Here is a 15,791-nt window from a genome sequence, read left to right on the forward strand (position 1 = left end):
TTGAAATGGCAACTTTATAATTATGCATAACCATGAATATTAACAAGACTATATAATTCTAGGTAAAATGTTTATTTCAAAATGTTATGTAGGTATTGATCAAATGGAATGCAATGTATTGCTAGAGGCACTATTCAAGCTTATGGCATGCATATTAGAATACTGTTCTGTGGTTTCTATAGATAAAATTGATGTAAGTAAATGATATAAGTTTATTTTATGACAGACTGGATTGAAAAATGAGCAGCAGATTTTTCTACCTAGGATTCTCTAGGCTTTCTTGTCTTTTTCTTAACTTTTTTCCCCCTCATGATTTGTCTCTCTCCCCATGACTTCAATCCTGCCATAAAGTGATTTTCTTCTGTTAATATTGAAACGGTCGTTTAGAAACCCAAGCCTGCTTTGAACACCAACTTCAGACAGAACTTCCATTATCATTAATGAACTCTCTGTTCAAACTGTAGGGGAAAATGAAATCCCAGATCCAAATTTTGCCCTTAGCTACTAAAACTCTACATCAGAGGAGAAATTTGGCCTTGCTTGCTCAAGAAACTGAAATCTGTCCTCCATCTCTCCACTAACATTAATGTCCATCATATGACAACCTATGTAAGATTAATGATTTTAGAATATAACCCTTTCCATGCCAAATGTATCTGTGGACTATACATAACTACATCTCCCAAAAATAGGGAAAAGAAACTGAAGATTCATGGAAGCAGATTGGCAGCAATATTAATTTTATCTTTGAATTACCTATGTTAAAAATGGTCTGTTTCAAGGGATGGGATCCCTTTAAACATGCTTTCATTTCTGGAATGAGTCCCTGTTTGGGTGCTTGGGCTGAGTGAAATGAGTGATTTCCTCAGGCTGATCTCTAGAGGAAAGGCACCCAGAGCACAGTGTCATGGTGGTATGGCACAGCTGAATGTTCAAACTCCCTCTAACCACCACAGAGATGGCATCCCCATCTCACATCTGACAGCAGACGTCTTTGAAACATACTGTCCCTTTATACCACATGACTTGTGACAAGTAAAAAACACCCAAAGATTTACACCTTTCCACAGACCTTAATAAGATAGTTTAGTGCTAACCTCCCCACAGAAAACCCAAACAACACTAACACAACTTTGTAAAATAAAAATAAAAGAGCTTTGGAATAATTATGCACCTTGTGATCTCAAAAACAATACTTAGCAACATATGGACATTGAGTTAAAAGGCTTCAGGTGTTTTGAAGGATATTCCCAAAGGACTGAAGCAAAGTCCTGTACCAGCCCACCCACTTTATAGGTTATCAGGCATCAAAACCAACGTGGACCCACCACATGACGCATAGATGGCAAAGCTTTGGGGGATTTATGCAGGTTCTTTCAAACGAGTGCTAATAAGACCTGCTGCCACACATTTGATATGTTCGACAAAGTTTACTGATACAGTTTTCCTATCCTTACAGCCTTGAAAACTGTCTCCCTTAGACACACAAGGTCAGCAGTCCAGATCTTTGAAAAAGAAAAAGAAGAGAAATAGCCCACAGCACTAACAGGTTTCTAAAATCCTGGAAAATTCTGCAACAACTCCATCATACCTTCATAGTCACATTTTAGGATGGGGTATTTCACAGCCTAGTAAACTACAAAAATTCCTTAATCCATTCTTGGATTTTCAGTGGGGCGACACTGATTTAGAATATAAGGTGATGGAAACTTCTGGTCTTGGTAATCTTGGAGACACCCTCAACAGTGAAGGTAGAAAGGTATGTGACTGAAGTACTTTTGTCCTTTTTTAAAATGCCATACATTTACATCCTCTAGCAAAAAGCACAGAAATTGCTTGGTGGACAGAATGAAGGTGAAGCTGCTGGATGTGTACCATAATGTCATTTATTCCCATGGCTTTGCAATTTAACATATGCTTCTGCAATTTATCACAAGAATAATATCAAAATCTAAATTATTTTTTGGGGTTGGAAATTTTGAGCACAAAAAAAAAAAAACCTTTAAAAAGACCCCAGAAAATTATTAACAGAGAATCTGGAAAACACAGAGGTTACCAGCAGAAGTCAGGGCACAACCTTGACTTTATAACCCCTTAATGCAGAACGCATTTATACAGCTGGTATTATGTACAATTCTAAGGTCAAAATAGGAGATTTTGGGTGCAAACTTCAACTAACTATGAGCTATGGAAGACACAATTGAAAGCCTACAAACTAAATGTGAATGTACTAAATCAGTATTGTATTAGATTTAATTTGAAAATAAAATAGCATCAGGAATTAAGTTAAAGGGTTATTGATACAAACAATATCTGAGGCATCTTGCAGTATAACAGTATATTGCTAAGCTACAGAAGGCAAAATTCTGCAATAGGTTTAGCAGCTAATGATTTAAACAGCCTAAAGATTTATCTTTGTAGAGTTTTCTGGTTTGTTTACTATCCCAAAGATCGGATTCTCCTGATAAACACTTATCTATTTTACATATAGAAAACATTTGTCCAATAGAAAAAAATTTGCATTTGGAAAAATTAAGGTACAAAATACCACAAAGATTGAAAATTTCTTGGGATTAAAAATGATTTCTGAGTATTTTTATGGTTAATGGATAATTAAACCTCCAAATATTACAATAGTAACAACTGTTCTCCACACACAGAAATGTAAGCATCACCTGTGAAGATATGAGCCAGCCATGAGTTAATAGTGTATAAAACAAGGGTACAAGGCACACATAATTGCATACTGCAGATTGTTGTTCCCCTTCTTTTAAAGTACCTGGCTTTGTTCAAAAACACAGACAAAGAATAAGGCTAGACAGACCAATATCTCATGTAACCCAAAGAAGAATTTGCAGGAGCAAACACAACATCTTCAGGATTTCAAAGCATGGCTAAAAGACATGAAAATACACACTCTTGGGTAGTAACCTTAAGTTTCAATAGGACTGAAAAAAAACCACCAGGCATGTGCTAAAACCAAAGTCCATGATCCTTTTTTGCCTTGTATGAAAAAAAAAATCTTTCTTTACATGCTTCCATTTCTTCCGGTTTCTTATCTCCTGTTCCCTCAATTTGCTGTATCTCCACCAGCTCCAGCCAAAAGGACTAAAGCGTGCCAGTGTCCAACACAGAAATCTTTGCAGGTCTATGCTATGGACACAGAGAAAGATTGTGCAGGTGGTCAGACAAGCACTTCTGCAATACTTTGAAAACAACATACACTAGGCTGTCATCAGGGTGCCAGTTGGGCTTAGTTTAAGAAATAGCTAAACCCCTGACATTCTATCAGCCTAATTTAGAATCAATCTTGCTTTCCATCGATGATAATAAACTTGTACAAACATGAGATTCATTTGTATATTTTAGCATTTTATTTCAGTCCTGGAATGTAAAACCTGACATTGGAATCAGTTTGATTTTTTTGGTTATTGAAGATATTAAGCACTACAAGAGCATTGAAATTTCGATCTGATTAGGATAAAAATTCCTCAGGATCAAAACACTTCTTTTTTTCCCCCTACAGTTTTACTAATTGTGAGCTACTTGACATTGCAGAGTTATTCCACAGCATGATAGCAAAATATGTGAAGTATTTTACTGTTAGAAATTATCAACTCATTCTATTTGTTTTTCATGTGTTTGAGGTTATTAAGAGAATAAAAAATTATAACTGATGTGCATAAGTTAAAAGGGTTAGTTCAACTACAGCTGGTAGGCTAAACCACTAAGCAATATTTTGTAGAGCAATAGATTTTTTTCTACTGAACATACATAAAAGAAATCATGAATATATAACTGATTTAAAAGCAGACTGAGGGGGTAATATCCCTTGAAAAATAGGGGAGCCATGGAAAAGGTGAATGTGGAATAGTTTGTGTTCAAAAAGACTGGATTATTCTAACCACTGGAAACCAGATAAAGTAGATGAGAGGGAGTGCTACCAAACATACTCATCAGAGACTTTGCTTTATGGGAAATGAACTGCCCTGGCTCACTGTTCCTGAGGAATTGTATTTCTTATAGCTGTAAATCAAATCCTGAAGAAAGAGGATGACATTTTCTAAGCAATAGCTGACGACAACGGTATCTTTCTTGTCAGAGCCAGGTTTTTGAATTCAGACCTCAATTAGGATTTCAAAATGAAAAAGCACATATTATATACCAATACCAATTGGTATGTACTTCTGACAGTGTTCTTGCAAACAATATATTAATTTTGAAATGATGGCATGTTATCATATATTTGCCCAAAAGTATATTCATGGTTGCCTTCAGGGGTCTCGACTTTCTTCCTTGCTACTTTCTTAATGACCTTCAATGAACAGTAATATCAAATACTTGGTGTTCAATGAAGACCATTAATTTTTTACAATTAAGTAGAAGACACATACTCCTGCTGCATTTGACATCCTCTCATTCCTAGCATGAAATGAACTTCTTAAAAAAGCTGTTACACACTTCTGAATTCTAACAGTGTCAAAAAAAGGGAAGCACACATGAACAGCATTGTACTCCTGAGAGCAGCAATGGCCCTTGTTGTGTTCTATAGAGAGTGCTAAGACCTGATACAACAGTAATTTCATTGATCTGCATGATTTCTGGTGTTGATTTGACATCAGATGTATCCTGCTAGCTTTAAGATCAGGTATTTTTGTCACTGATGTCATAAGAACAAGGCCAGTTCTATTCATGCAGGGATTCATGGCTTGGTGAAAGTGTTTGAACTGCCCTATGCCTGACACACACTTCAGTCCTGCAATGCTTTTATGCAGTGGTGAGTAAATAGAGAGGATCCTGTCACCTTCCCCATTCTTACAAGTGGTAAAGTAGAACTGGGCCATGAGGGGGTCTTTCTAGGCTGTTAGTTCTATACGCATAACTATGAAACACAAAACATTCAATTACAACTCTTTCATGGCACGTAATCCAATGAAGAGCTCTGTCACAGAATGAGGATTAGAGACTGTATCTGTGCCAGGGTACAGCCAGACCTATAATTTTTGAGCGTTTGGATTGAAACAAAAGTTGTTGCAGCTTGGCCAGTTTCTGTGCATTAGCTGAGCCAACAGCTGGGTCATGATACTGGATGTGCACAGGCTGTTAGACTAGAGAACATTTTAATTATGATCTCTGTGAGAGAGACTTGATTTGTGCAATGATTCTACCAGCAATTTGTTCAACAACCATTGTGAAGATGAACAGATAAGAAGATTCCCAAACTCCTGAAGCCATGAACCATTTCAAAACAGGAAAGAGCCTAATAAGGTAGAATTGTAACACCAAAAAATTGGCTGAGAGATTTGTGAAAAAGCATGATCATTCAAAGTTTGAATGAAACAGAAGAGAAACAATTGCCATAAACTTTTTTTTTCCGTTTGGAAAAAAATTATGTTTCCATAGCGTATGTTATCATGCCATGTATTATGGTGTTGCTATAAATGCAGGCAGAGTATGAATGTTGTTTTATTAATTCAAAAGGGATTCAAGGCATAACTTACATAAATCTCTTAATAGAAATTTTGAACTTAATGGAATTTTTGCTATTTACTACACTGGGCTCAGAATTTTAGTCCACAAAATTGCTTTTTTAGGGCATAACGCCAACGTCCATTGAAGCCAATGAAAGTTTTTCCAGTGACCATAACTGACCTTTCATTAGGGCAGTAGCTCCTTTACAAAAGCCTGTTGTCACTGCAATAGTCTTGCAGACCTTCTTCACAATTGTACTTGTTATGGTTGCATTCCTGAAACTGCTTTTGTCTTCTTTTATCTGAGACAGAGTTAACAAGGCCTGCTTTTCTAAGTTTCTAATGGGCTGCTATGATCTGAAGCCATCAATAGCCCTCTTCATTTTTTTTCTTGTGTGATTTTGTGCAATGTTTTTTTCTTTGCTTGTTTTTCTCTTTGATATTTTTGAATATCTTGGATGAGAGGGCAGGGTATAGTGGTCTTACTTTTCCCTTATGATATGTTGTCAGTAAACAGGCAGAATAGCAGTTTTACTTATGTTTCTTTTACCCTTAAATTTACAATTGCAATTTGGATTTCTTCTTTTTTTAATCATTACAAATTATTTTATCTCCTGTAAAAATAAACCAAGATTTTTGGCTGCATTCTCCATCAAACACAACCTTTTCAGTTTGCTACTTTCTCAAGTCATGTTTCTTTGTTTTCTCACCAGTGTTTTCTATCCATTACTTTAGCTTCCAAGTCCACTTCAAAATATTGCACAAATCTGCTTTTTTTTTGATTGTTGTTGGTTTATTTATTTTTTTCTCCATTGTGATCTCAAGCAGTAATTTCCTATGTTGTACTGGTAAATATCCCGTTCTCTCTGTTTTGGGGAACTAGTTCTGCTGGGTTCCACCTTCCACAGCCAGTGTTTGCCAGCTCATGAATTCTAGCTCTAATTCTAGTTTTACTAAACCAGGAAGATTTTCTCTTTCTGGTTTGGTTTGAATTTGATTTTATAGGATTGGCAAGTTGCTATGAAGTAATTTGGGGTTCTACAATTTTTTTCTCTTGGTTTCTGTACAATTTTTATTGTCAACTGCTAGAAGTTGAACATCTCTCTGGGCAAAGACATGAACCATGTTGGCTTCTGCAGAACTTATGTACTTCCCCAGTTATTCCCAAGACTAATTTAAACTTGAAGGTCTTTCATAAAGAGCATGAGTTTGAACACAAAAAGACAAAGGCAAAGGCCTGTATCTGGGATGGATGGATCCCTGCTATGTTACAGGACTGGGACTGACTGGCTGGGTTGCTGCTGTGTGACAAGGGACCTGGGGGTCCTGCTGGACACGATGCTAAGCATGAATCAGCAGGGCTGTACTGGAAAGTGTACAGCCAGCACAGCACAGAAAGTCCTTATCCCCCTTCACCCATCACTCTTTAAACTGCATCTGGAATCTAATTTTAGGCTCCTACCATAGGAAATATATTGATAAACTTCAGTGAGCTGAGAAGAGGTCTGTCAAGACCCCCAGGGGCTGGCGTATTTGCTCTGTGAGGAAAGGCTGTGGAACCAGGCTTGTTTAGCCTGAGATGAGGCGACTTCAGGGGAACCTAGCAGCAAATCTGCAAGCAGGGTACTGCAAAGATGGAGCCACGAGCTGCACCATTAAAATGCTGAAATTCCAACTGGATAGGAGGGAAAAAACCACCCCCAAAATCACAGTGAGGATAACTGACACTTATTAAGATAATTGGAACAGGTTACTCAGAGAAATTGTTGAGAATCTGAAGTTTTTCAACATCAACTACACAAAGTGCTAAAAAGTTTGCTTCGAATCAGTATTGATCTTGGGTTTTTTTCTGGTTTTTTTTTTTTTTTTTGAGTATTAGGTGGAACTAGATGATATCCCAGAGTTCCTTCCAACCTAAATGATTCTATGAGCATCTTGTTCCTATAAGGCAAGAACACAAATATACATAAAAGATGTAACTAGCCCTGTCTGTTGAAAAAAAACAACTAGCCTGGCAAGAATAATTATGCTATAGCCACTTGGCTATGGCCAAGTTTGGGAGCCCTGCTATGCTGGATGTTGAAAGTGGGAGAAATCTCTGTGTTTGTAAAGTTTGCAATCCAATCAGGTAAACTGACATACAGTGAGAGCAGGAATACAGTAAGTTGATTTTCTTGAAGTCATTCCTGTCTTTAGGGTCTCCTGAGTCCTAGTCCAGTGCTTATATACTCGACCATACTACAGTCATACTCTCTGCATAGATCTTGAAATTTTCTGAAGATAAATGTTTCATAAAACATATCCTATTTGAGAGAGAAGTGGTCATGTAGAAGATTAAGGTCTTTTTCAAATGGGATGTTCATCTATGCCAGGTGGTATGGGAAATCGGAGTCATAAATATCTTTTATTTCCTTGGTCAGATAGTGCAGTGAAAGTGCAACTTGTCATTTTTGACTTTCAGTTTCAAGAGTACCAAGAATTTGAGTTTCTGAATTTGTTCCTTCGTTTCTCAGCAACTGACATATTCACCTGGTTATTAAATGCTTAAAATTTAAATGACACAAAATTATTTTATTTATCCCTTTGGATAGTTGATTTTTTTTTTTTCTGCAGAAACATATCTGTCTTGATTTTATGCCAAACACGTTTTACATTCTAGAAACTTTTGTAATCTTTACACAGCCTAGTACTGCTGTTGGCTGCCATATGTTGTTATAGAAGCTGTCCCTATTCTCCTGCTTTCCGGTCAGTTATACTCGTATTTTCCCTTGCACATCATGCACGGTAATTTGGGATGGAACATTTTTTTCTGCTTTCTATTGTAGTCATATGGTTTTGTAAAATCTAATTAAATGTGGCTGCATTTGGGCTGCTGCCCTTTTATTAGGAAATGTTAGTAGGACATGATGCAGGGTGAGCAGAGTTATTCAAATCTGTGACTCTGAATTTAAGAAGCAGTTTGCAGATCATCTTCTGGATTAAGAAAAACACCAAAGTCAATCATAAATGCAGTCAGTCACTGAAACTTCCAAAGAATTATCTGGCTTCACTGCAGGCACAGATAAATTAGAGATTATGGGCCTAAGTCTTTTTTCGCACAAGGGTAAATCAGGAGCCCCATCACTGAAGTCAACAGATCTCAACAAGAAAAGAATTAGGCCCTATGGCTTTTAGTAAGAGGAATACAAAGAGTTTAATTACAAGGAATCATGCTGAACCTCCCTTCCCCCATACACAGACACTGCACATGTTCTCTGGTAAGGTTCGTCTCTTGCAGCATTTTTGTACTTCTGTTATCCCTATCCCAGTCAGATACTCGCAGTGAGCATACAACAGGGGCTTAGATGCTGTAAGGATGGGGCCACTTAGATATTAACACATGGAGTGGTGAAAGCACTAGTAGAGCTGTATCTCAGTTCTGTATGAAGAAACCTGGTGAAATCCCAATTATGCTGCAGTTTTTTGTCCTCTGTGTTATGATTCTGAAAAACCCAAAATCCTCAAAGAGGAGGAGTTCCTATTCTGTGCCAGGGAGGGAGTTTCTCATGTAAGCAATGCCTCTTTAAGGATTAAAATAATGCATAGCACATGTAAATTAACAGTTGCTGGAAATTCAAGTAATACAAATATAATGCTTTATTTCCACATATTTAAATGGTCTTATATGTCTATAAAAAGACTGGAAAATAAATCACACAAAGAATTACATTTAAACCATCCTCTGTGAAAACCTCTGACCAAAAAAAAAAGCAGGTGTAAGATGAAGATCCCAGTTGTGGAACATAAATAATAGTTTAGGAGCAATCAGCTGTTGTACCAGATAATTTGACAAAAATGGAAGTACTTACAGTCTAAGTGACTATGTCTAATGCCTTCCACATCTTCAGCATGAATGAAGTGGTAACATCTCTTTCCTACAATATCTACAGGGGTCAGATCCATGTAATCACTAATCCTAAAAAGGAAAAAGAACATAAAGCCTATAATTCAAGAAAGAAAAGAACAAAAGAATTGTCAAATGACTCAGAAAGTTAAATCTGCTAAAAAGTTTTTTCAGCATTATATCATTTGAATGGAATATCTGTACAAATGAGACAAGGCCTTAGAGGAAAAAAAAAGAAAAAAAATCTTTTAAAAGAAACCTAGAAATTATTTTATCTATTTAACTAAGTGGAAAATTAAATTCTAGTGCATATTCTCCATATAGCATAACACCAGAACAATGTAATTCCATGAAATTGTAAAGCATTAGTGACAATCCAAAATCCTCATTAAAAGACTAAGATGATTCAAGGTTACATAATAAAGTAGAAACATGTTATGTGTATACCAAATGATTAGAGACACATTTCATTTCAACAGATTGGTCTTCTATTGGGTATATTCATGAAAAAGCTCTTCAACCATTTCTTGGCACCAAGTCCAAACTCATATTTCAAGGGATATAATTTAAATGCTGAGACACACAGATGCCTCAGGGTGTTATCTTTTTTAGTCTAATTCATTTGGGAGCTCAGCTTTCACTCTGGGTCCTTTCAACTGGGACTTTGTTGTTTATTGCACATAGAAACTTTAAAATCTATTCTGCAGACCTTTGTGTGTGTGTGTCTCTGTGTGTGTCTGTGCACTTGTGTCTGTGTGTGTGTGTAAACTCACATTGTGGAGAGTCAAGGGGTCAACCTCCCTAAACACAGTACAGACATTTAAAAGAAAATTGGAAAATGCCCCACTCAAGCAAGAGTTTGAAACTATGTCTGTTTTCTAGACATAGGATACTTTTTTTAGGGTTTGAAATAATCTGCAATGATTGTGGTACATTCTATGATAAAATCAGGTAGAGGAAATCCCACCCTGCCAGCCTAGTAGAAAGGGGCAATCTCTAGGCAGGCCACTACCCTGTGGTCCTATAAAACATATGCATAGGCTTGTGTTTGAGCAGATCAATGGTTCCACTGACTTACAGGACTGAAATTTAAAGGTAGGTATATGGTACAGTGTTTTGTTGAATTTGCTGAAATTACTCACACGTTCGTAGGCTTGAGGTTTGCTACACAAGCCTGCTTCTGCACATCTGAAGGATCTACTGACAACCACTGTCAGGGCCAACAAGTCAAACCTCTGCCATGTGCTCATTTCTTTTTGGGCACATACTAGCAGATGTGGTATCACAGTCCACATTAAACTAGCTATTGTCTCTTTCCAAATGGTCTTCAATCCTCAACAGCTGAAAACACACAGACTGATCATGCACTCTAGCATCAGTCTCTCATTTTGCTTTTAGTTATTTATCACCATCTGAGATGATTTTTCCTCTGCAGGTGCTTTTCTCACTCCACTGACTAATAAAGAAATCCCAGATTATCTGAGATGGTGAATCTTAGAAGACACAAATCCTACATTTGCAAAATAGACACAGATTAACACACCGCATTTTAGGCAACAAAATTTTACGTCCATATTTCACACTCTCAAATAAAAATATGAATTTTTTGAAATAGCCAGTATACTAGCTAACAGATCTTGCCTCAGAGGGAAGCTAATGTCTGGCTAGTTTGTGCACTGAGTCCAGGATTATGAAGGAGATCTCTTCATTCTGAGGAAAGTAACAAGATGCACCCAAAGACTTGAGTAATGTCATTCCTGCTCACTGCTGTTTCAAGCAGGCAACCACTTGGAAAAGTAGGAGTACTATTGATCTCACCCCTGCTGATCCAATGGTCCACTGTGAGCATTCATTTCAGTTAAGTGGCATGGCTTCTGCTCCACACTCCCTGCAGCTGCCAGTAACTCCCCATTGCTCCATAAATAGTGCTTACAGCTTGCCCAGCATGGATCCATTTTTCTCTGTTTTCATCAATGTTGTGCTTGCTTTACTGTGGCACCGCAAAGAATTTCGTAGCTGCCCGCAAGTGCCAGGAGTCAAGCTCATATATTCAGGGTGGGATACTTATCTCCTTTTCTATAATCCCAGAAGAGAGATCCCAATGTCCCTGACTCAGAGAACAGCCTTGGCAAACACCCAGATAATTAATCTGACAGCTTTAATCAGCTGTTCTGTTAATTCCTTCCCATCTTCTGTTTTTTTTTTTTTTTTTTTTTTTTTTGGTCATTTATGCAGTTTTTACAGTCATATTCTGCACTGTAGCTGCTGTGAAATCCAAGTCCTGTCAGTCTTATTTCATTTTAGATGAGTGGAAATCCTGCTGCATCAGTGAGACCACATTCACCTCCCAGCACTGGCAGAAGTATTTCTACTATTTGAAACTAGCTTTATAAAATATTTTAAACAGATTTTTAACAATGACACAGGGGCTTAAAGTGGAATTATTGTAGTATGCATTCAAGTACCACTATATGCATTCTGCATTACCACGAGACAAAATCCATAACAAATAAGGAAAAGTTGCTTTATAATGCTGCCTTCAGCTAAAAAATTGAAAAACATTAATAAACTCAAGACTTTCTTGCTGTCTTCCCACAGTTTACCATGTTTTATCAGCCCTTCCTGTGCGATTACCAATCATTGCACTTCACCTGATGAATTTTACAGTTTTTAGTGATGTCTTTCTCAGGCATTTGGAAGTTTTATTGCTACATGAATATAAAGGGATGGTTTGAGAAAAATGTTTAATTAAAAAAACCCCACATATACAATTCAGGGCTCATAAAAATGCCAAACTCACAGCAGAGAAAGCATAAGTCATCCTAATTTGGCCTAAAAGTTCATATCATTCTTGACCTGATGGAACAGTTCATTTTTCACATCTATTTGATTCCTGGCTTTTTTTATGGAGGTTGCCAATAAAGGCAGCAGTAAGTGCAGGTGATTTTGTTAAAAGGGAATTTGTTCATTAGGAGCTGGATAGATACCAGCAACTCACTTCACAGAGGCCTTTGAAAAACTCTGCAGTGGTAGCAGCTTTCCATTACTACCTAGGTAGGTCACAGTGAAATCAAAGACTTAGGGAAAAGTTTTGTTCTAGATCCTATTCCTAACCCCCAAAGCTCTTTTGCCAGCATCTGGATAGTCACTGGCTGGATTCTCAGGCAAAAAGCCCAAACTTTAATGCCATTGTCCACTTTTTCTGTGACTTTGTGCAAACCACTTTCCATGAAGCAGTCTTTCCAAGCTTAAAAACACGAATAATATATTGACTTTTAGACAACGATCTGGAAGTGTAGATGAAGTCTTCTCTCTAATAGCCATGTAGTATTTTAAAAAGTATTCCAGCAGTGCAGCAATGCGGCAGCAAAGACAACCTCATAATTGAAATCCAATATTATTTTAAGTTGTTTAAGATCCTGATTCAACAAAACAGTTGAGTTTATCCTTTTTAATAAAAGTTTATATTGATGTGCTATCCTGATCACAGGCATTCCACTATTATTGAGCAATTATGATTTTTCATATCAGAGAGCTTCCAGCCATCGTTGCTGTCACAAGAAAAGCTTGCAGTAGCCACCTTGTTTCTTCCACTTTTTGATGATGTCCCCTTCACAAAATTTATTTTGGCTGCATTACCTTCCTTCTTCCTTTCCAACCTTTTCCCCATACCTTGGACTTCCATCAAAGGACCCAGACTTACTACATGTAATTTCCTTCTCAGATATTTTCACTCTGAATACCTATTCCCTGGATTATATTTTGATTTTTCAAAATCAGGACTCTGAGGTCTTAATGGTTTTGATCAGCCCCTCTGCTTCCCAGCTCTCCCCCCACTCCAGGCACAGCCCAGGCCCCCATGGCAGTCAGTGCCCAGCTCCCCACAGCCCTGCCTGGCCATCGGCCCTCCTGACCCGACCCCTTTCCACTGCCTGTCCTCAGGAGATGCCCAATGCCAGGGGCTGGAGCTGCCCCTGTGCCCCCAGCTCCCCTCTGGGGTGGTGGATGGGCCCTGGCTGCCATGTCCTGCCCTCACAGGTAGCCATGCAGAGCACCCAGCGCCACGGGCACCCAGCCCCCAGGGAGCAGGAGCTGAATTTAAATCCTCTCTTTCCCCTTCCCAGATCACTCACCACTATCACACAGAACACAGCCTCCCCCAACCAACTCTTCATCACCTGTTCCCATTTCACTGCTGCCTTTCCCAGTATGCCCTTAACCAATTTTATTCTACAGTTTTCCCACCTCTAACTGCAACAGATCCCACCTCTCTAGCCTACTATCTAGGCCATCTGTGCTTCCGTTCCGTTAAACACCGAGCATGATAGCTGTAATCTGCAAATTAGTTCAAAAATGGAAAACTTTAAAACTTCAGACCGAAAAACTTGTGGAGGAGAGGATGGAGGAGCATAAGGACAGGCATACAGGTCAGACCAACGTCTGTCTAGTCCCAAATCTTGCCTGTGAGAGGGACGGTGAAAGACTGTAAAAAGCGGAGAAAACTCAGAGGAATATTTCCTGGTGTATCTTCCCTTATTCTAGAAGACATCCTGCAAATTGCAGTTTTAAATTTACCTTTATCTTTTTCAGAATGTAATGAAAATGAAGGTAGCAATGATGAGAGTGAATTCAGTGTTCTCCTACAACACCAAGATGACATTGCAAAAGTCAAAAACTTCAAAACTTCTTGCCAAGCCCATGGAACAAAGAAGTAAAGGATCTAAAAGCCGTACCTATTTTCACAGTAAATGATATTGAGGTCCATATTCACACGAGTGACAAACATGTGGCAGTCAATCCTGACTTCATTAATTGTAGGAGGTGGCAAAGCATGAGCAACAACAACAAGTCCCATGATTTGGCTGGGCACTGTCCGTCCGTGTGACAGTGACACTCTCAGACGTAACCGGCCTGTTATATGAATCACCTGGAAAACAAAACCAATAAAAAATACCAGTGAATTCTGACTGCAGCTGTGACATCAGTTTCTTTTAAAGGATAATTTTACTGTTCCCCACAGAACACTTAACACTGCCTAAAATTGTACCAAGTAACTGCCAGTATCATTGTTAAGCTTATTAATATTGGCTGTCAACATGCCCTATATGTCCTCATGGCAAAAAGAACATAACAGGAAAATGCTTCACATTCACCAAATAAAAACATAACAACCCAACAACCTGTGGTGTGTTGATTTTTGCTGTGGTGTTTGTTACACAAAGAAAGAAGACAACAACAATGAAATAGAAATTCAACAAAAAAGAGAGTCAGATAAAACTGAAATAATGAAGCTGAAAATTAATAAAGTAACCATTTTATAGTATTTGGAAATCGAATATGACATAAGAAAGACCAGCAGTTTTGAAACATAATGGATTTCATTGAGTTGATAGTCACCTACACCATGGAAACACTGTTCACTGCCTTGAATTTCTTCTTTGTGGCTGGCAAATTGAGAAGCAACTGCCTACAGGTGATCTGTGAGCTCAGGCGCAGGATGCACGGTCTTTCTGCATCCGCATTAAAACTTTTAAAGAGTTGGTAGATGTGTAATGCCTTTGCCTAGTGCACCAAGCATGCATGGAGAGCTCTGGGGGTGGTGGTTTTCTTCCATATGCACAAGATAGTACCAGAAGATGCTCAGATGCAATAGCATCCATAAGAACTGCATCCCCCTTCTAAGAGCGCTGCCTGAAATAGAAAACTGAATCTCTGGGAAAAGAATTATTCACCACTTCCAGTTTCACTCCTTCAGGAGTTCTGTGTATAAATAAAGGGGTTGTTTTATCCAGTAAAATAATATAAATACAGAATATTGAAATGAAAATCAAACTGCAGTTCCTGTACTCATGGATAAGAGATGCACAGGAATTGGCAGTTGCTGGCTGCCACAGATTTTCATCCTCAGAATGCAGTATATCATCATCATCAAGGGAACACTTCCAGGAGATGAGGGCCCCTTTTCTGTCATCCCAGACTCCCTACCCAGAGGTCAACAGAGAAGTTAGTTGATTCCTGGGTCACAGGAGGAGGTGACAAAAATGTGGTAATAATTGTACTGATACTCATCTCACAAAGATAGAAGACAAGCCCTTTACTTCTGATCTGAGATTGATAGTAGAAAGTGAGAGAGAAGAAAATTTGCCATTTTTAAGATTGCAAATCACAAAGTGCATCCAAATTAAAATCCAATTAATGCTAGCAAATCTGTGATGTAAGACTTGAAATTTGTTTCTTTTTTTTTTTTGACCTAATCATTGAAACATCTCCTCTCACCACTATTTCACATTTTGAGCCTAGCCAGTGTGGTGAATCTGAATGAGGAAAGTGATTAGCTGCTGTGTATGGCCATTTCAGTTACAGGTTTCTGACCACCCATGTTTAAAGTAACTATTGCCTAAACTCACACTTAATGCACCTTTCAAGGGCAAACTACT

At 38.1% G+C, this 15,791-nt stretch overlaps 1 protein-coding gene across 4 annotated transcripts in view; it reads right to left on the bottom strand.

The window, feature by feature from the left end:
* NPAS3 (neuronal PAS domain protein 3) overlaps positions 1 to 15,791 on the bottom strand; it is a 595,216-nt gene that overhangs the window by 16,763 nt on the left and 562,662 nt on the right. For all 4 annotated transcript variants that reach the window (XM_063160388.1, XM_063160386.1, XM_063160387.1 and 1 more), the window contains 2 exons: positions 14,088 to 14,281; positions 9,320 to 9,426 (listed from right to left, as the gene is read on the bottom strand). In XM_063160388.1, coding sequence (XP_063016458.1) covers positions 9,320 to 9,426; positions 14,088 to 14,281 — 301 coding nt within the window. The remainder of the gene's footprint in view (positions 1 to 9,319; positions 9,427 to 14,087; positions 14,282 to 15,791) is intronic.

This window comes from Melospiza melodia, chromosome 6, assembly GCF_035770615.1.
Source record: "Melospiza melodia melodia isolate bMelMel2 chromosome 6, bMelMel2.pri, whole genome shotgun sequence".
In the NCBI taxonomy this organism is placed as follows: Eukaryota; Metazoa; Chordata; class Aves; order Passeriformes; family Passerellidae; genus Melospiza; species Melospiza melodia.